The sequence below is a fragment of the Cadophora gregata genome, assembly GCF_030347475.1.
Source record: "Cadophora gregata isolate MNR1 chromosome Unknown scaffold_6, whole genome shotgun sequence".
Taxonomy (NCBI): Eukaryota; Fungi; Ascomycota; class Leotiomycetes; order Helotiales; family Ploettnerulaceae; genus Cadophora; species Cadophora gregata.
In genome coordinates this window covers 975315-995218 of record NW_026695929.1, presented here as the reverse complement: position 1 = coordinate 995218, position 19904 = coordinate 975315, and the positions used below count along the sequence as shown (strand labels likewise).

General features: G+C 47.9%; 10 protein-coding genes across 11 annotated transcripts; 6 read left to right on the top strand and 4 right to left on the bottom strand.

The window, feature by feature from the left end:
- Positions 1-183: 183 nt before the first annotated feature.
- Positions 184-818, bottom strand: ONS95_012171 (uncharacterized protein; the record flags this gene model as incomplete). The annotated part of the gene is made up of 2 exons (XM_058505786.1): positions 184-274; positions 328-818. 2 exons carry the CDS (start codon positions 816-818, stop codon positions 184-186), a joined length of 582 nt encoding a protein of 193 aa, XP_058358309.1.
- A 1472-nt stretch (positions 819-2290) lies between these two features.
- ONS95_012170 (uncharacterized protein) lies at positions 2291-3912 on the top strand (the record flags this gene model as incomplete). The annotated part of the gene is made up of 2 exons (XM_058505785.1): positions 2291-3161; positions 3222-3912. 2 exons carry the CDS (start codon positions 2291-2293, stop codon positions 3248-3250), a joined length of 900 nt encoding a protein of 299 aa, XP_058358308.1. The 3' UTR covers positions 3251-3912.
- A 1695-nt stretch (positions 3913-5607) lies between these two features.
- ONS95_012169 (uncharacterized protein) lies at positions 5608-8381 on the top strand. Of its 2 annotated transcripts, none has more exons than XM_058505784.1 (2): positions 5608-6042; positions 6102-8381. In XM_058505784.1, the coding sequence occupies exon 2, from the start codon at positions 6559-6561 to the stop codon at positions 7804-7806; it is 1248 nt and encodes a 415-aa protein (XP_058358307.1). In that variant the 5' UTR covers positions 5608-6042; positions 6102-6558; the 3' UTR covers positions 7807-8381. The 2 variants fall into 2 exon arrangements, with proteins under 2 accessions (XP_058358307.1, XP_058358306.1); XM_058505783.1 differs by having other exon boundaries at positions 5608-6453; positions 6587-8381.
- A 1677-nt stretch (positions 8382-10058) lies between these two features.
- Positions 10059-10742, top strand: ONS95_012168 (uncharacterized protein). The gene is made up of 2 exons (XM_058505782.1): positions 10059-10286; positions 10349-10742. Exons 1-2 carry the CDS (start codon positions 10076-10078, stop codon positions 10690-10692), a joined length of 555 nt encoding a protein of 184 aa, XP_058358305.1. The 5' UTR covers positions 10059-10075; the 3' UTR covers positions 10693-10742.
- Positions 10743-11220: 478 nt separating this feature from the next.
- ONS95_012167 (uncharacterized protein) lies at positions 11221-11664 on the top strand (the record flags this gene model as incomplete). The annotated part of the gene is made up of 1 exon (XM_058505781.1): positions 11221-11664. The coding sequence occupies one exon, from the start codon at positions 11221-11223 to the stop codon at positions 11662-11664; it is 444 nt and encodes a 147-aa protein (XP_058358304.1).
- A 231-nt stretch (positions 11665-11895) lies between these two features.
- On the bottom strand, positions 11896-13554 carry ONS95_012166 (uncharacterized protein). Its single transcript, XM_058505780.1, has 3 exons — positions 13132-13554; positions 12850-13085; positions 11896-12801 (listed from the first exon to the last, which is right to left on the bottom strand). Exons 1-3 carry the CDS (start codon positions 13520-13522, stop codon positions 12655-12657), a joined length of 774 nt encoding a protein of 257 aa, XP_058358303.1. The 5' UTR covers positions 13523-13554; the 3' UTR covers positions 11896-12654.
- Positions 13555-13683: 129 nt separating this feature from the next.
- Positions 13684-16053, top strand: ONS95_012165 (uncharacterized protein). The gene is made up of 2 exons (XM_058505779.1): positions 13684-15485; positions 15551-16053. Exon 1 carries the CDS (start codon positions 13724-13726, stop codon positions 15305-15307), a length of 1584 nt encoding a protein of 527 aa, XP_058358302.1. The 5' UTR covers positions 13684-13723; the 3' UTR covers positions 15308-15485; positions 15551-16053.
- Positions 13684-17652, bottom strand: UGO1 (mitochondrial fusion and transport protein ugo1). The gene is made up of 3 exons (XM_058505778.1): positions 17125-17652; positions 16629-17077; positions 13684-16580 (listed from the first exon to the last, which is right to left on the bottom strand). The coding sequence occupies exons 1-3, from the start codon at positions 17497-17499 to the stop codon at positions 16013-16015; spliced, it is 1392 nt and encodes a 463-aa protein (XP_058358301.1). The 5' UTR covers positions 17500-17652; the 3' UTR covers positions 13684-16012.
- A 327-nt stretch (positions 17653-17979) lies between these two features.
- ONS95_012163 (uncharacterized protein) lies at positions 17980-18686 on the top strand (the record flags this gene model as incomplete). The annotated part of the gene is made up of 3 exons (XM_058505777.1): positions 17980-18239; positions 18289-18395; positions 18442-18686. The coding sequence occupies 3 exons, from the start codon at positions 17980-17982 to the stop codon at positions 18684-18686; spliced, it is 612 nt and encodes a 203-aa protein (XP_058358300.1).
- A 232-nt stretch (positions 18687-18918) lies between these two features.
- ONS95_012162 (uncharacterized protein) lies at positions 18919-19785 on the bottom strand (the record flags this gene model as incomplete). Its single annotated transcript, XM_058505776.1, has 1 exon — positions 18919-19785. The coding sequence occupies one exon, from the start codon at positions 19783-19785 to the stop codon at positions 18919-18921; it is 867 nt and encodes a 288-aa protein (XP_058358299.1).
- Between the last annotated feature and the right edge of the window lie 119 nt (positions 19786-19904).

The window sequence follows — 19904 nt, the reverse complement described above, 5'->3', positions numbered from 1 at the left end:
AAAATGAAGTGCATATTCGGGACTTCATTACAACTCAGTCTGTATGTGTAGCAAATCCATTTTCGATGCCATAGCTATCTGTGATGGATTGTGCTCTCTGCCTCTTGCTGTTTTTTGCGTCGCAACTACGTCGACATTGTAATAATCCAGATTTCCAGAAGCAATGACACTCTGCCTCTAGTATTAAAGCAACAGGCCACCACATAAAGCTAGCACAACCGAAACAAAGATAACATCAGTCAAACGAACTCGCACAGATGCCACAGCATTGGAACTAGAAGACGGCTATTAGAATTCGCGTCTGATGCACATGACGGGACAACTCACGAATTACCGCCGCCACCTGAGTTACTGTTACCACCTGTCCCTGTACTCGTCGCTGCCGACCCTCCGCTATCGCTACTCGTAGTTGGGGTTGGACTGCTTCCACTGTCGCTGCCTCCACTCCCAGCAGTTGAAGTCGGACTACTCCCACTACCACTACCTCCACTGTCAGAGGTTGAAGTCGCACTGCTCCCGCTACCACTGCCGCCACTCGAATCGCCTAGTCCGACAACGGTAATCGATGACCCAGTCGGACATCCAGTATAGTCAATAATGCAGCTGCAATCTTTATAAGGGTATGAGGTCGATGTGCCGTCGCACTGCATTGTGAGCCCGTTGTAAGTCATATCGAAACCATTGGGCTCCGCGTTCATGCAATGTATCTCGACGCCGGTAGGGACGCAGCCTTCCGCGCTACAGATCTCTTGCGAGCAGGTGTAGTAGCCTGGAACGACTTGACTCGCCGGGCCACCGCGGACAACGACGATGGACATTTTGAAGCAGGTTCTAAATCCACAAGCCGCCTGGGGATGATTGTGAAGGACAGGTTTGCAACTGTGACTCGGTTGATAGAAACAAAATGCTGGAATGTGGACGGACTGACTTACTATATATCTAGACCGCCGAGATCTGCTGGTTTTACTTTCTCTGGAGCGTATCAACATGACCAACATCCTGGATGGTGAAAGACGCCAGGTGCAGCCACCTGATTCTGATTAAATGATCCTATTCGCAGATATGCGACAGTCTGCGGTTCAGGAACGGATCAGGCATTTTTCCAATCCGAGACTTGATGAGTTTGGACAGTCGCATTGTTGTGGCTGGCCTAGAATCGTCAGAAGTGACATTAAGCGAGCCGGTTATGGAAAGGTCAACACTGGACACGGCTCAGCCTCAGAGGCTAGGGATTTATCAGCAAAATGACTGGATAATACTCCCAGCATTCCCCCAGATCTTACAGTTGTCAAAAGCTTATGTGCAGAAAGGGTTGGTTAGCTAAGCGTGAAGCTGTCGATAAAGTTCCAGCTGGCTAGGACCATCAAAGCTTAACGTCCAGCCTTCAAGGCTGATTTGTTCAAAATCAAGTCAAGCTTTCAATAAAAGCTTGATCGGCTTTGGCAGACACGAATTATTACAGCCACTCGGAGTTTAATGGTTTACATGAAGCATGATGTAGCGAGGAGTCGATGCAGAACCTCCTATCTACTCTCTGGTTGACTCGCCCAAAGAGGTAAACACCCGTGTGACTAAGGTGCAGCAATGAGGCGGCTTCAATAAAAAAAATAGCACATCTCTGCTCAACTGGTGTATTGTTCTCACAGCCGAAAGCTCAAGAAAAGCTGTTGCAAGCAGCAAGGCCTCAGGGACGATGCGAGGAATCAATGGGTTTGTTGTTTGGCTACATTTACAGCCTGACGTGCTGATCTTGTCCAATCCTTCTCGAAACCTGTTCTTCGCAAGAAGTGGTATCATTAATCATTATATCTGCGTTCCGAAGCATGTTACCCTAGCACATGGCATATTTAATACTCGAACATGGACTGTAGAACATCGTGTATGTCCCGCGTCTAGCTGAATTTAGCGAGCATCGAGAAGCGGAGCAGCTGAGCTGGGCTGAATTCCTCAATAGTCGAGACCCCAAGCCACAAAGCGTATTGAAACACGCCTTGTCGAATATACAGATCCACAATGCTTTTTGATGTGGGGGGCTACCAGATGGCTGGGATGGCGGTTGTTAGTGCAGGCTTTCAGATGGGTCAGGCGCTCTTTGATGGGGCGGTCTCAAGACGCCGTGGACTTGTTACTTATCTGTGGCCGCAGCCACAGTTCAAGGTCTCATCGTATTTTAAGGAATTCTACTTCATATCTCCATTGTTCACCTGAAAGCGAGAACTCAAGCAAGCTAAATATCAGCTGAAGTTTTCCAGTGTCATTGACCTGAGAGAATAATTGTCTGGCTGTCAAGATGACTGAATACAGCGAGAAGGAACAGGAGCAGCAGCAGACGACGACGGGGGTATGCGAAGACACAGAGACAGTCTTATATGGTCCTCCTCTACCACCATTTGACAAAGCCTCCTCAACTCGGCTACTTTGTACCGTTGGAGTAGTAGTCAGCTGGGTCCTGTCCATACTCTGTCTAGGAGTTGGCGGATACGCAATCGCCGTTAATGGGACCAGAGCTGGATCCACATTCCTCCTCAACGAATGGTCATCGGCTCAGAAAGTCATTATCCCTCTGCTCCTGAATATAGTCGTGTCATTTTGTACCGATTGTCTCGGTTATGTACACTCTGCGTCTCTCCGTTGGGCGATGTACCGAGAAGGTCGATTGGCTTTCAACTCCAATCTCCGCCTCTTGACAGGATCGAAGGCCGCCGGCCCCAATCGATGGTACTCGAACTTACTCGGCTCAGCAGGACTGGTGCTCTGCTATGCATCAACATCCCAGGTATTCATTGCCGTAACCAGCTGGTCTTTCTACGGCGATGAGACGCATTATCAATATTTCACATTTGTGAACGGCGTCGCGCTTACTTGCTTGGGTGCCGGTCTACTTGTTCAAACAATCATATCAACGGCCTGTTTGATCTCCCAGTCAAAGCACATCTTGACGTGGAGTTCCAACCCTCTGAATGCGACACTGGCATATTTGCACCACGACTTGCGTCGCCGTGATGGCCGTTCCCTGATGCCTGCTTCAGACCGCAACCTGCCTCCCACTCCAAGGACGCCGCAAGAGCACCAACCTTCTGTCGCGCGTACAGAGTCATCTGTCAAGAAAATTGAATACCTCGTTTGGTTCCTTGTGGTCCTCGCTGGGGCCTGGGCTTGCAGTATGGAAGACCTCTCATATATCTTTGGTGTTGTGCGGAACGCTGCTAACCAAAATATAGTCATTCTCGGCGTCTGCAAGCATGTCTAAAGCTCTGGTGACAGTATCTGCAACGCCAGCCTCTTCTCACCAAACGTCTTCTTCCCTCTCGGCAACTCTGCCGTCCAGATACAGCATTTCTACAGCCTCCTTCTGGTCACGGTGCTTCAAGCGATTGTCACTCTCGGCACGCATTGCGTGGAGCTACTCGCCAACCGATCTCGTGATGAATACATGTGGCGGCGTAGTATGGACTTCTCCGGTAATGGAGCCAAATTCAGGACAAGTTCATTCAAAAGTGCTGTGACTAGCTGGCAGAACATTGGTCTCTTCGCGCTTAAGCCTTTGATCCACTGGATGTTCAACTTGGGTCTCTTTCAGACAGAGAATAACAGCCTCCTGATGAATATGTCCTATCTTGCACTCTTTATTGTGACTGGCATCGCCATTGTTCAGGGTGGTTTTGCGAGCTATCTGGCACGCATGTCACCAAGAGGATGCATTCCTTCGGCTTGGGGTCATTTGCAAACGATGGCCGATCTGGTGGATGACTGGGGCACAGCGGATGGTTTGTTTTGGGGTGATAAAGGGACTAACGTTGATGGTTCTAGGATGGCAGGTACAAGTGATAGGAGGGACGGGGTCCAGCCTATCATGCAAGGTGATATGTACAGCTAGATAATTTAAGATGCTTCAAGCGTTGGGCTGGCGGGGTAAATGACATGACTGTTGTTATGAACGTGAGGTTTTTACGTCTCGTGTTGCATGTGAATGAAGTCTGTAGCCATAGAGTTCTAATATCATTAACATTATAATATCGATTGTTATTAAACCCTGATAATACGACCAAATCTTGCTTATACCACAATAAGACTCAACAAACTCTCCACCGCCTTTCCAACTAGGTGTCAAAATTATCGTATTTTTAAGTTCCTCTACTCGTGCTACACAAAACGAAAGTGAAAAGGTCAACAGACGAGGGAATGGGAAAGAAAGAGACTGTATTGAAGTCAATCGTTAAGACTGCTTGTCTGCTACTGCGTTCTTGAACTAAAAGCGCCAGCGATGATGATAAGCTGCTGTCCTCAATAAGCCGTGAGCTGACGTGAATCGACCTTGTGATATCACGGCACATGTGACCCAGCTTCTCACGAGTACGGAATCGAATGCAAAGATAAGGCAGGAAACAACTGATAGAGAAATGATAGTAAATGGAGCCAACACTGCTTCCTGGATTCTGATTTATTCTGACATGGCGCTGAAGGCTGGATGACAACGTCTACGGCATGCTGGGCCATGACCGCTGACCACTTGGTCAGTCGGCACGGCTAGGCCGGACGTGAAACTTCACAGCAACGTGAAGAGGTGAACAGTTACTCTCGACCATCCTGATCTCAGCCTCACTCATGTTTTCCATCCCCTGAAACATTTCTGAAAACAACGATGGCCTCCATATATCTTGTAGTATACCTACTGTAGTCGAGTCCACTGGCCATCAACCACAAATACGACGGCACCAGAAGGCTGGCGATTCGAGATTAATGCTCTGGATGCAATGCAGGATTTGCTACGCAATGCACCGCAAATAGCCCAACTGGTCGTGACTTCTTTGGCCTGGCGTGGCCGACTTGTAGGCCTGCTAAGCCATGGATGGCATCATGATCGTGTTAGTGGAGAGAATTTTGTACGCGACGGGGTCGCTTTGTGGCCGGCTGGACGTCACAGTCTATGCAGAAGAGGAAGGAGAAACGATGGCTTGAAGTTGGTTCGGTCTGAGAAGGGTGAGATGTGGCGATGGATGGCTGATTGCGGCGTCGTGGGCTTGATGAGGGCATGGGCTGCAATGGTGAGGGAGAGCTGTATAACCAACCTCACTTCTAAGGTTTGAGTGAAGTGTGGCGAGGACCAATTGATGGACAATACCGGCTTGGTGAGCGATAATAGTGTAATATGCCCGTGAAATGTGTGATCTGGCGGTGGTCGCAGGAACACGTCCGTTTGCTGAGTGATTGGGTGGCTCGGGTGGGTGACAGTGGCACTCGGTTGGAGCGACGGAGGGGGCTCGGTTAAGGAGAAGGAGGATTTGCCGTGCGAGGGATGAGCAGAGCAGCTGGATGAGGATTGGATTGACAAAGGAAAGGATTTTCCATATTAGAACGAACAGCAGATCTTGACTGTTCAGTCTCCCAACGAGGATATCCCTTCTCTCCTCACCAGCTGGTCATTCGCTTATCCCCACTCAGTAAATAACCCTTGCGACTCAAATTCAAAGGACCAAAACCCAATCTACATATCATGAAACGAAAGAATCAAAAATACCATAGCAAGAAACATTATAACCATCGGATTATGCAGAACACGCCCTCATACTTATGAAGCCCGTCTCAGCACGAAAATCACGAAAAAGCCCGTCAATCATGCATGGACAACGCGCCCCTTTTATACTTGCGTCTGGACGCGCCACGCTAAAGTCCACATCCACTCTCCTCCAATTCCACCTCTCTCTCCTGCATACAACCGCCCTTCGATCCTCCAACCATATCCGCTCGTCGCCTTCGCATGAATCAACTTGGCCTTTTTCTGCCCTAGTCCCGACGTATTGAGTTCGCCAAGCTTGATCTCCGAGAGACACAGGTGGGATCTTTGTTGGGCTGGGGCAACGCCGGTGGGGAATCGATTGGAGGGAATCGCGAAAGGGGCACGAGAAGACGCGGTTGTGTGCAGCTGCGCTAACGTGTGTCGGAACTGAAGTGCAGGCAGTGGCAGGACAAGGCAAGGGAGCCGTATTGGATTGCGAGAAACTGGGAACTGGCATGACAGACCTGAGCTGCGCTGAGCTGTGGGTAATATATGCCGCTTTGCCCCCGACTCTTGAAGTTTGCTGATTGTTTTGTCGTGGAAGAAAGGGATCGGATCAAAATCATAACAATAAACAATCACGTCGACGATTGTTTGGATTGAAGCTTTGGGACTTGGATCAACAGACATACGAAATAACGAATTGCACGACTTAACCCTTCAATCAAATCGACCAGTGGACTTATTGTTGGATCCGGGAATTGGAATTGATTACTCGACATCGTGGTGTTGTTCAGAGCCTCATTGTCGATTCTCCCTTCCAGCATTCCACGACCTCAATTGTCCAGACGACATCTACACAATGGCAACCCAAATGGCAAGCACTCGGCAGCCCTTTGCACCGCTCAACAGCTCGCGTCTCCAGAACCTCACCAGCCTCAAGAACCGACAGAATGGTATGCATCTTCCTCCAAATCAATTCAAATCAACCCCACTACACCCCTCTCCGATTCATTGCAGTCCATATGACATCCCACTTCCTACTCGATTAAATCTCAATCATGACAACCAATCTCACAACCTCTCTAGCCATCACCACCCTAACCTCACCTACCAAACGCAAAGCGACCACCTTCGATTTCGACGACTGCGCCGACAACTCTGAAAATATCGACCCCATCATCTTCCTCTCCCCTAAACGCTCCAAGCACCCAGATGGAAGCCACTCTAAAGATGCCCTCTGCAAGCCCACACCAACCAATTTCTTCCTCACGCGTGCACCTGGCTCTCCCAAGGACGTCTCGTCCATCAAACCCACCTCTACTGCAGCAAGCAGACCAATGCTGAGTGCTCGATCACCCGCAAAGCCTAGACTGGATACTACTCGCTCCACGCCATTGAGTGCACCTGCTGGACGCAGTCCCACCAGGAAGAGGATCGGGATCTTGAACAGACGCAAGACAGGAAGTCCATTTACTCGTGTCGATCCCCCACGATTCTCCACATCCTCCTCAAGCTCTACCTCTACCTCGGGATTCAGCATCGACGCTGCCCTCTCCGGCACCATCGCCTCCTACAACGCCCCAGCCCCCAAAGTCCAACCCCAAGCTCAAGCACTACCCATCCCAGCCCTGCACCAAGATGCCCCTAAAGACAGCTGGTTCTTCGAAATCCACGAAGACACCGAGGAGGAGCTAGCTACCAACCTTATGGAACACGGTGCTTGCACTCTGGATATCAGTTCCGACGAGGAGTCCGCGGCACGAGAACGTGATGCAAGAGGGAAGGAGAACGTCCCGCCTATGGACGACGTTAGTCAGACGCGGACGGCTCTTTCTGGCTCTTCATCGTCGGGTATGACTGGCGAACTTGATGCTGAGGCCGAGATGCGTGACATCAAAGCACGATTACATCGTGCATCGCGTCGTCAGAGACAGCAAGCTGACGAGAATGCCATTGAGGTTGATCGCTCGCCGCTGGGTGATCTTGTAGCGGAGGACTTTTATGGTGAGGGCGTGGTGGCTGGGGAAGTTGTTGTTGTTGCCGATGAGTGTGAACAAGAGCAAGAGCAAGAACGGTCACGCGAGCAAAGTGTGGGTGTTGTGGGTGTTGCTCAGACCTTTAACTTCACTGCTGAGGTTGTAGGGAAGGGAAAGGGTGTTGAGGTTGAGGTTGGTGTTGGTCTTTGTGTGGAGACGTCGGTATGTGAGGGCGTGGTGGGAGGAAAGGCGCGTCTGTTGGAGCCGATTGAGAAGGTCGAGGAAGGATGGAGTGTTTGGGAGAGTGGGAGTGCGAAGGGAGATGAGTGAAGTATATGAGCTTTGTGTCTTGCCCTCTCTAGTATATTGTTCACCTTGAGTCGCTTGTTGGTTTGGCTGGCTTAAGTCCTGGTACATACTGGTTTACTGTTGGAGTTCGGTCTGGTATGATCTGGTATGGTTGGGCTTGGGTAACAAATGCGCTCGTGTACATACATGCTATGGGGTTCTTGCTGGGTTAGTCGTGCGTGCGTGCGTGCTGTCTTCTGTCTGGTTATAGCTGGTAGCGTATGTGCCGTATGCTAGGGGTGTAATGAAGTGATGGTTAACGTCCTTGTTGGCTTGGCTTCCTCTCTTATCACTTGAGTGACTTGGTTCTTCTGAATTTGTCTTGCAAATACCTCGTCAATCTTTGGGCTGAGTGTAGCAAGTGTGTTTAGCTCAATTTTGTTCGTAGCAGGCAGATCGCTGGGTGAGGCTAATTTATTTGGTGGTCTGGTTTGGGGAGTGGATAGTTGGGCGAGTGAAAGTAGAAATGAAATGAATTGAAAGGAGTATTTGTGTATTTGTGGACGTGTGGACGTGTGGACGTGTGGACGTGTAAATGATTGCACTTGAAGAGTGCGAGACTTGAAGTGATGGAGAAGTGCTGAAGTTTTGAGGTGTGAAGGTGTTGAGCTGTTGAACTGTGGCATATTCGTATCGTCAGAGTGTTAAATTGTTAACATATGGCAGTAATTCAGCACGGAGTAGTGCTCCGGATTCCTTCGCAACGCCTCCCTCCCATTTTTGTGGATAGCTTTAAATTGCACAAAGACAGGCTATTGCCTGTTACTAGCCGTCTAGATCACCTTGTTTTCACTTGTTCTTCCAGTACACATCTTTTGGAAGTATGAGAGTCGATGAATTTCGCAAAGAGCTGCTCAAAGCACACGGCCTTCTCCTCCTTCTTCCTCCACCGCTTCAGTACAAACAAGGGAAATTGCCCGTAGGTCTTCTTGAAGAGCTGAGCCAGTTGAGATTTATTTAGTGTAGTACTAAAGCCTTCACCACACTCATTGTCCACTTCTTCAATGATTCTGCTAACAGCAGAGATCATGTAATCATTCGATTCTCTTTGCGCTAACGTGGAGATCCGAAACATCCAGGCCCGGACTGCTGCCCTGCTATCAGATCCGGGCTCGAAGAGTTTGATTGGAGTGACCTCCTTGACGGCCTGCTCTGTGACGTAATTGTCTAGGAGAGTATAAAATAGAACCAACGAGTTTGAATGCTTTTCTTAGTGCGTCTTCCAGAAGTGCTCGGTGAGGTGGGGAATGTAATAGACGGACGCTCTTGGCAACTCTGGTTCGGTGAGCTGTGAGGCCTAGTAAAATTCATTCTATGCTCTATTCAACTGTTTACTGTTAGATATTTTCATATATAGATATTTTCATATATTTATTTACTGATTGTCTGTACATACCTCGGAATCGTCCACAAGTGGGGTGATATGTAACGACTCAATCTTGTGTAATAAGACGTTAAATTGGTCCTCTGGAGAGATTGCTCCAACGAAATATTTCGCGAACGACTTTAACGATAGGTTGTTAGCCGCCATCTTGCCTACTCGGAAGTCTCTGTAAAGCCTGTCGGTATATGGCTAACCGCAGGTTCAGCCACACGTGGGCCTGGCGGGTGTGCCATCAGCCCGCAACTGACACTACGAGCTGTCGTACCGCGGGACTCTCCTGCTTTTATGATTTTCACGCCAAAAAATGAGTTCCCGGTCTTGGGTGCAAATAATACAGAAGGTCTTTTAAATGAGTTCAGCTGGATTTTATATCAACTGAAGATTCTTTTCTAAGATGGAAAAGCATCTCTAACAGATACTAATGAAGATAGGGACAACTTGTTACATGTTAGTAAGATTCCGAGTTCATAAATTATAACCTGGTCTTATATATAAAAAGCTTACATTCAAAGGAGCTCTTGATTATCTGCTCTATAGACATATAAGCTCTAAACAGATACAGGCGACGAATTGTCTACTTGATGCAATAAGAAATTTTGAGGTAGATCTACTGCAGCGTAGCAGATTAAATGGGTACGTAACATATTCACTTAAATGTTGTTCCTGGTTTTCTTAGATAAATTTCCTAGGCCTAAGTTACTAGGATACGCTAACACAATCTTTCCTTATGTATCTTGTAAACAAGTGGTGTCAGTGCAACTTGGTTCTAATAAGCGGAATTTGATATGTATAGAGCGAAAACAATTAGGGAATGTGAACAGTAAAGCTCATTGAGTAACAAATCTGTCAGCCAGGACATTGGTAGACATGGCGATCAGGTGTTTTAGCCATGCGTCTCTCATGGACATGCAGAATGTCTCATACGAATACCACGACATTATGGTGAAGCTCTTTGACTATGGCCTAGCAGTCGAAGACATAAGATCTGGCTCTGCAGCCTCTGCTGGATCACCCTTTTGTGCCACAAGCTTTATTCAAAGCACCATGAAGCGCCTGACACTTGAGCAAAAGCTCGGAAGTAAGTTATATAACAGTCCGCCGGAATTTGTATAGAAAGCACCTAGTTAACTTCTTGCTCAGCTCTTGAAGTTTCAGATACCATCCATGCCATTCTTTGTCAAGATGAGAATGCTTTTCAGAAAGCAATTGAGCGTTTTTCGGATCAAATAAACCAGCAAGACAACCAGGGAATGGTATCTTTACATTTGTCTGCTACATGGCCTGAAGGCATTTTGATCTTGTTGAATGGAGGGGCGGATTTGAATGTGTGGAGCTCTACTGGGTATAAACCTTTGCTATATACATGTATATCGCAGAACTTCTCGTCGAAGTCGATTTTGCTAGATCATGACAGTCTGTTGGGAGGTCCGTGGGAACCAAATCTTTGTTTGGAGGAGGTTTCTCGGGGAAGAATCGCGCCATAAGGGAGAAGTTTATCTTTCATCTGGTTAATAGGCGTAAGCGTTTGTTGGACTTTGCTCTTGAAAGGCTTCCCCAGCCTGAAGTGGAGATTCTGAGCACTCAATATTCTTGGAACGCTCTTGAACTGCTGAAGTGGCTGAAAGACAAAGGTGTTGATGTGTATCGTCATCATCCTAAGTGCGGTGGGACAGCAATGCACGCCCTAGGAGCAGAAATTGGGCCCGTGCTCTTCTTATGGAATCAGCACATTGTAAAAACACCCACGGAAGCCCAGGCTCGTATTGCGGGTTCTTTTCTTGAAGACAATGCCAAGGATAACTGTCTGTGTGCTTGCTCAAAAGGCGGATGCCGGACCATTACTTCGGCCATGAAAGGATGCCAAAATTGGTGGACCATTGATTCTCTTCGAGTTAGGAAACCAGCTACAAGAGACATCCGACTACCCACATATATGTCAACAGTCAATCATTCATTTGGTCGAAGCAAGCCTGGTCGAATGCCCTTGGATGACGTTTAAAATCATTCGTATCATGACTTTTGAATGGTTGGAGCTCACTCATACATGCCACATAGATCCCATAGATCCCATAGATCCCAAGTTCTGGGGGTCCTGGAAACTGTTTTGTCAGCAAGAAATCAAGGAGATCCATGACGAAGAGCGATACCTCATTGACCAGCTTGAAAATCTCGTTATTCAATTTGAAACGAAGTTCACCGAACTTGGGCTCCCACTCAGAGCTTTTCTGGAAGATCACTGGTTACCAGCTATGAAGGAAATCGTAGACGGAAGTGAGGAAAGGAACGCAGAAGAGGAGCAGAAGATGAGAGAGTTAGGTATTGTGGTTGACGAGCGGGACATAGCTCAGGAGATGGAAAGTGACGAGGAGGACTGGGGAAATGGAGAGTCTTACTCTGAAGAAGAAACGGATACAGAACAGTTTCATGATTGTGAGGATACTTTGGAAGAGGGCTGAAGTACCAGTTGGCTTCGCTACTTTGGAGTCGGTATTGGTGCGGGGTTGTTTTACTTTTCTATTGGACTTGAATTTGTGTTCATTGATGCCTTTCTTATTGCTAATTGATTGTCTTTATAAAATGCTCTGAGCTATGCATGTCGCGACGTGTTCGAATCGCTGAAATAAAGTCTGGGTTTGTTTACGATCCTGTCACGCGCTCTCGCTTATTTTTTGGTGGAAGAAGGGTCTCCCGACCAGCCTAAATGGAGACAAGGAACGCCATGTCCACGAAAATCAAAATAGATTACGGATGGGATTTTAGTATGTCAAATACTTTGGGTTTCTTTCGAGGCTGTACAACTACCATTCATAATCCTTTCTTCTAGCGTCATACGCGATCTGAAACGATCCAGAGCTATGCTACTATCTTCTTTGCGACACATGGAACTGCCATCAAACGAATAGAACGCCACATTCTTGACATGAGGGACGTAACTACACATTTGAAGGGATTTGGTCGGATACCTACGAGTGCTGAGGAAGGAAAGTCATCCATCGGATGGAATACCAAACTTTTGGTTATTCTAGCTGATCCCGTAGAAGAGAGACAAGCCTGTTGGCGGTGGAGCTTAAGTTTCTTTCGGCCGAGGTGGTGACGAAGACACTGAAGGTCTGCTTGGGCAATTTAGATTCTCGAGAGAATATTTGTGAAGGTTGGTCGACGCAACGAAAATACCGCTAGAACCAGAAGTTTGGCAATTTGGGAAGACATCATGTATCTCCCAACCGATATATCTACCGCTCTACTCCCAGTGGAACGGACTTGAAATAGCATGGCTAGCAAGATATCCACTGGAAATTTGAGTGCAGTACCCGCGGGCCAAGACGAGGCTACCACTCAAATGAAGCAGCAACGCCTGTAAAATCCGGGTCCATAATTGGAACAAGTTTGGTATAGAGTGTTTCCACATATTGTACAGTAATCTACAGTCCTCCCATGATATACAGCTACAATATTCCCAATGGCTTCAGAACCTTCTCTCTTGCTACACGAGCCGCAACATCTCCTCCTTTCTGTAAGGCTATCGCACCGATTATGGCATACAATGAGGTAGTAAGGACAACGTCAATACCGGAAGCATCCAATTTTTGCTCCTAAACATCATTAGCTCTAGCTTTATGATATGTAAAAAGAGTGCTTACATTTCTCGGTGTCCATCTCATTATCTCTCGCATCCCCATTTGAGTTGCCAATTGGCCCAGTCGGTCCTTTGTCAAGATTTCGCTGATTGGTGCATCTGTCAAGTTGGGCAATCCGTCCAGCGCAGGATGTGTGAAGTGTAGTCGGTCATCAGAAGGATCTGCAAGTGACTGGGTTTGATTCGCAGTTGGTGATTGTAGTAAGGCAATGTTGGTTTGTAGATTCAATATCCGTCGACCTAAGATGGTCAGCGAGAACCCTCCACATACCTAAAATAGACATACCAAAGAATGCCAGACGGTCATTGAAGCCTCTCCTTCCCTGATCGAAACTTTTATGTGTGATCGCCAGCCATTTTACCTCCTCCGTCAGCACCTTGTCCCCCCCTCGGCCCAGCAAGTTGATATAGAAGCGATCTAATCGCACTGGATCGCTGTTGCATTCCCACTTCTTCGGAGTACTCTCTATTCTCCATCGGTATGGAGCTTTCATCTTCTCCGGAGTATATGACCATCTCGGCCGTTGCTCCCCTTCCACCTCATAGTCTGCATTTCTCTTCGATCTCGATATCGAGAATTGTCTGATGGAGCTCGTTCGAGGTTTGGCACATTCACATATCGGCCGACTCTGCCGTATAAAGGACTGAAGCGATCGTTTCGTCGAATTTGATGCCATTGTCTCCTCCTATCTCATGATTCGTGATGTCGATGTCTTGAAGAGAGCTTCTCGTCTCGGAGTCGATGTTCATAAAATATTTGACACTAGTCCATTTACAGCCAGGTGGGCCATCGCGTCTCTCAGCGCGTCCCTTACAGCATCAACCTCAGCAGCTTTACTGGTGAACAGCAGCGCAATATTTTGGTATGTTATTTGAATATGGCCGCTCACGAGAAGATTATCAACGCACCAATCTCACCATCATTGCTTCATCAACTTGCTATTGCGCTTCCGAAAAACGCCAACTTCAAGATATACCACCTCTCTACCCCTCCAACCAGAACCTCCTCCATATACTCTGCGCCCCCAGGAACTCGACCTGATCGAACGTATTGTGAAAGCCACTTTCTCACAGTATCGATTGGTGTCTCGGAAGATAGGGAAGTGCTGGTTTATGCGGTCGAGATCCTCATCTACTCGACGGCATTCGATTCTACATTCTTTGTTTCAAAGGCAGACTCAACAGGATACCTGCATCTGCTAGGTCTGGCAAAAGGCACGCCATCTCCAATTCGAGATATCACTGCTATATTCCTGCGTCATCTGGTACTGCAACATCAAAGGGAGAATATTCGAAGCGTGGTTTCGTTATTTGCGCGAGCGCAGGATCAATACCTGTTCCCTGGGAGTATTGAATACAGTGGGAAGCATGTACTGGATGATAGAGGACTGGTAAGGTGGTGGTGTCGAGTTCTGGATCCTCTGATTGGAGAGACGCCTGAGTGGGATTCGGTCAAGGGATATTTGACGGTTCCTGGACTCGATTCTCATGAAACCACCTCCTACGTACCGAACCGAAATACTTCAAAATGGACCATTGGCCACCCACTTCAAGAAATATCAAGACATTCAGACGATGTGCCTCCGAGATGCTTCGTCCCGCATTACCCAGATGATCCAAAAGCAAGATATTTAGATGAATTGGACGAGGAGATTACAAAGAGCCAAGATACGAGTGGGCAGTGGAAGAGCGTCAAATCTGTCGAGCAATTCTGGGATATGATGGCATTTCGACAAGAATGTTCGGCTGGAAGACTTGTGGGATTTATATGGATTGTGTTTTCTCCCAAAGATCAGGCGTTGCCTACGGAATCAATACTGGGAGAAAGTCAAAATAGCCTCCTGACCGTTGATAGCCAGACAGAAGTCAACTCAAGTCCCCCTTCATCATTCCTAATAACGCCAGCCACGTCGTTCAATGCTTCGAGTCAGGTTCAACCATTGAGCTCACCTGTGAAGCCCGACGACTGTGAGCAAACCTCGCCCAAGACACGGACGCCAAAAAGGAAGAAGCTCACTGGGGCCATCATACCTCGACAGCCGCGAGTCAAAACACAAAACAAAAACTATCTGCTCGACCGGCCTGAAACATCGGCATACTATGTTTGGCGGCCGGAAGGCAGAGGTCAGATCATCGTCGATGAGGCCGACTACAAACGCGTGACAGAGCTGCTCCTCCGTCTCGACTTCGCCAATCTTGAGCTTGCAACATCTAGCTCTACTCGCTGGATCAACGAGGTTCGTTCCGGTGCATGGGGAAGTACGGGCGATGCATGGGGCCAAAGCGTGACTGGGACGAACGCTGTCGAGATTCGAGCTGCGGCTGGAGTTGCAGGAGTTACGACTTTGAATATGGGATTGTTGAGGAAGAAGAGGAAAGATGCTCCTGAGCCGCAGGCAGAATCGGCACCGAAGGTCAACGTGCTCGCGACTGGAATGGTGAGGAAGAAGGCTAAAGTTTAAATTTTACTCTCAATGGCGCATTTTGGTATATGGAGTTGAGGTTAGGATTTGGGATTGGCGTTGTATAATACTTGTATACCCAGGATAAAGGATATTGAAAAGCTTTTCTTTAGGATTTCGCTGGCTCGTTCAAGCACACTCCCCTCCCGCATCTTTCCTGTATAGCCTAGGGGCGCTGGTAAGTATCCAGTCCTTTCTCTCTGGTACACCTGCCGCTGTGCTTGACACTTACACGTAGTACAGTGCAAGCCACACATCTTGCTTGTGCCATATCACTCTGTAGTGTACATGTCTTGATAAGCGAAATCGTTGACGGACAACGTCCACTCGCTTACGCGCCATTATTTACAGTTGTATGTTTGGTAGCGGGAGGGAAAAGTGCACTATTGAAAGAGGAAAATTTACGTTCCAACGGTGACGGTATATATAATGGACATGAATTCGAAGCCCTAGATAGCAGAAGAACAAAAAAGACATTTGGGAAATGTCGAAAGGTAGAACTTCACTTGCTGCGCTGACGCCAAATTGTACATTCCTTCTCTACTAGCACAGCTTTCACAAGTACAGGCGGTCATATACACGTAAAAACAGAGTTGAGTAGGTATGAACCGAGAGCCAAAATCCCGTCCACCAAGTACGGGTATGTCCCAACTCCCCTGCGCCAAAGCAAAGCAATTGGTATCATCCATCCATCGCCATCCATAATCAAAACTCTCCACCATTCCCTCCACTCAACGCCCGTGACGTCCACATGCCAACCAATCCCCACATGCCGACTCTCCATCCTCTCCAAAGACCTGGTAAGCCTTGTCCTTTCTGCGGTTTGGCCTTCGTCTTAAGAACAACAGGCGGGTCGCGTACTCCTTCTTCTCGTGCAATCATCCACATGGTTCCGACAACGCCTCGATACTCTCCAATTGGAACGAGAGTCTGAAGGTCGCTGGTCCAGATTCCTTGGGCGCGTGCTATTTCTACGTCTTCTTTCAGCACTGCGACTTGACCCCTTCTGAGGACTGTCTCGAGTGGGAGTTTGATGAAGAGTTCGGCGGTTCGGGAGAAGAATTTGGCGAGTTGGTAGGTGTTGGGTGTTAATATTGGGTCGATACCGAGGTGTGATCTTAGGAGAAGAGGCGTTGAATGTGATATTGCTGGCGTTACAAGAGAATGTAGTAGAGTAGGTAGAAGGATAGATGCTGGACATAGGTATGATGGTAAAGCTCGCACTTGGGAAGTAAGTGATCTCTTCACTGTCGAGACAGGCGTTACGATGAGTCTACAATGTTAGCACAACTCTTGATAAGGTAGGCTTTGATTTACGCACTTCGTCCGAATAAGATCTAGCGGAGCCAGTAAAATTCCTGCTGATGCAGCAGCTGCAACGGCAACAGCCAAAGAAGCCCAAGGGTACGTCGATCCTATCAATCCAGCAGATATTTCAGGATCTGGAACATTTAACAGTGCCGATATCAGACCCCTTGACCATTTCTCCAACGTCTGAAGCAGGAATCCGTAGACAAATGTCGCATTCGAGGCTTTCCAAACTCCCCATGCCCCTTCCTTTGCCCATTCCTGAGATATCACTTCCAAAATGGCATCTGATCTTTTCAGCACAAGTTGGATCGAAGCTGGTGGCGTAGCTTTCTGAGGCGGAAGAAGTCCAGGACTGCCGTCGCGCCGCCTTCGACTTCTCGAAGGAGAATATGAATGTGCCGAGGGTGCAGAAGATGTAAAGTATGCAGGCTCGTCCGGATCCGAATCATCAGAAGGATACTACGACAATTAGCGGATGCTTTCAAAAATCCTGGTTCAAACCCTACATCGCTATATGCAGATTCCTTATGCCTCGGCGGTTTCAACTCCACCAATCCATCATCCACTCCTTGACTCCTAACTTGCAGTATAGTTTTCGCAACATCAAATGGCTGCGCCAGCAAAATGCTCGTATATCTGTAAAACCAATCGTCTATCTGCTGTTTGATCGATTCAACCGTCGAAGGCGATCCGTAATCCGCATAATCGATATCTGAGAGGATATCGCGTGCAGATGACGCGTAGGAAGCTGCACTGCCATTTCTTGGTCCTAAGCCATGCGTTCCGTTGGTCGTCGCCCTCGGCAAATCCTGCGGGATGCCGATTGAAGGAGGTTTGTAGTATGGCCTCAAAGGATTTGGCCCTTCTCGTGTTGTTGACATGTTGTTGGTTTGTTGTTACATATGGAAGCGAAAGAGAAAGGGGGTTGTAGGATTGTCTGGAAGTGAAGCGCAGACCAAGATTTCGTCAGTCAAAAGCAGTTCAATACCATGCAAGCTTTATGATGCAGCGACAGGGATGTGCATGTGGTTGTGGATGTGATGACAAGGCGTGGCAGCCCGGCCCGCCAATAACTTCCTCTGAGTAAATAATTTTTAGAACGGAGAGAATCAGCGTGCATGCATGTGCCACCCAACATTCGGACAAACAACCGTCTTGAAACATTTGAAAGAACAACAATTAGGGTCGAGATAGGGTTCCCATTGCTTGATTACTGATTTGTTCATTGGAGTCTCCGAATACACCATTGCCCTTCTACTCCAAAACCAAGAACCAACACTCCAAGCGGCGCATTCAAGTTACAGCGCTATCTCCGGCGAGCTCACAGCTTCAACACAACAGCAAACATGTCGCCAGCAAAAATGGCTGTTGGGGGGGTATCCAGTGTTGGAAGAAGATCATTGCAATGCTTGCGGACGCCGTTTGGAAAGCAGTCTACCTTCCAGGGCCGCGTATCACTTTCAACAACCGCAAGACCAATAGACGGAGTTCGGAGTCAAAGTCAGAGCCAGAGGAGTTATGGATTTGGGAGCTCTATGGGGAAGTCTCTTGGACGACGAGCATTCTCTGCCACCTCCGCAGCTTCACATGGGCATTGGGAACCACCACCTCCGGGCAAAGAGTAAGAGCCCTGGATGTGCTTGTCAGAAAGAAGATGTTGACACCAACAGGCTCTATGTCACGTTTGTTGACAAGGAGGGAGACGAGCATAAGATTGCAGTGAATGAAGGAGACAATCTGTTGACGATTGCTCAGGCGAATGACATTGAGATGGAAGGCAAGTTGCTTGTTGACAAACAGCGACCAACACTAACATCTGGCAGGGGCTTGTGAAGGATCATGTATATGCTCAACATGTCATGTTATCGTCAAGGACGAAGAAATGTTCGATAAGATCCCCGAGGCAGACGACGATGAAAACGATATGTTGGACTTGGCATTTGGTCTGACGGAGACATCGAGGCTGGGCTGTCAAATCATAATGAAGCCGGAGCTGAATGGCTTGGTCGTCAACCTTCCCGCAAAGACCAGAAATATGCAGGCTAGCGATTTCGCGAAGAGGGAGTAATGAGGTGGTAATAGAGTGTTGGGGGGATTTATGATGCATTTCAGAGGAGTCGGGGAGCACATTGGATCGATAGGGCGTCCTATCTAAGGGTGATGTGAATACCCATGTACATTATCGGCGCAAGATCCGTACATAATAAGGTTTAGAGGCATTTGGGGGATGCCAAAGATCGAACGCCTAATTCCCATCTCAACGCCAGGCAATGCACGCTTTTATAGCATTCAACAGCATCTCATGCCTCCTCGATAGCACCGGCTTTCAAGTTTCCACCACCTCCAGCAATGAGATCCAAGAAACCCTTCTTGCTCATCTCGTTAACCTTCTCTTCCCTTCTTCCATGCCCTACGAGACCCTTTGTCCTCGCTTCCCGAGCAGCTTCTTCGCCTTTGACTTGCGCGGCTCTGACTGCATTGAACAGCTTCACCACACCTCTTTGTGCAGTTTTCCGTAATCTCTTCTCTAATTCCATCGTCTCCTGTACGCTGGGCCCATCTGCTACTCCATTCGCTGCGTCAAATGCCGTACTAGCTCCCAACACATCCTTCACTCTTCCTTTATCCATAGCCTCCCTCTTCTCAACTCTCAATTTGTGTCTTGCCGCCTTCTCCAACGCCAAATCTGTAATCTCTTTGCTGGCTTGAATTGCATCCACACTCCTCGACAATACTGGATCGCTGCGCTTGCTCGTAGACAATTTAGAACCCAGAATCTTCGACATCGACGTTGCAAAAGCTTCAGGATCATTGCGTTTCCGTTTTCTTATCAAATTTGGGTTGTCGTTCTCCTCATCTTCCGAACCAGATTCAGAATCTGAATTTGACGCATCTGTAACCTCGTCCTCCTCATCGTCAGCAATTTCTGGCTCGTCGTCTAGGTCTGGCTCAGATTCTTCTGCCGTGATAAGATCTGTAGTATCGAGGCCCTCCTCGTCGGAATCTTGGAGATTGACAGCTGGGAAATCTTGTTCTTCGGTGGGCTCATCTTCTGACGAGGATTGATTGTCGTAATCGGTTTGCTTCTTGAACTTCTTCTTTGGCCGGGAGACTTTGCCCTTCATCCCTTCCTCCACCTTGCGCTTCTTTGAGATCTGTCCTGCCATATTGAATTTGTCGAGTTGAATTGGTGGTGTTCTCGGCGCAGTTCCAACATCTTATCGAAAGAAAAATAATTAAGGTTCGGATCAATGTTTTGCCGCGACCTTGGCAACTACCCCGCCAC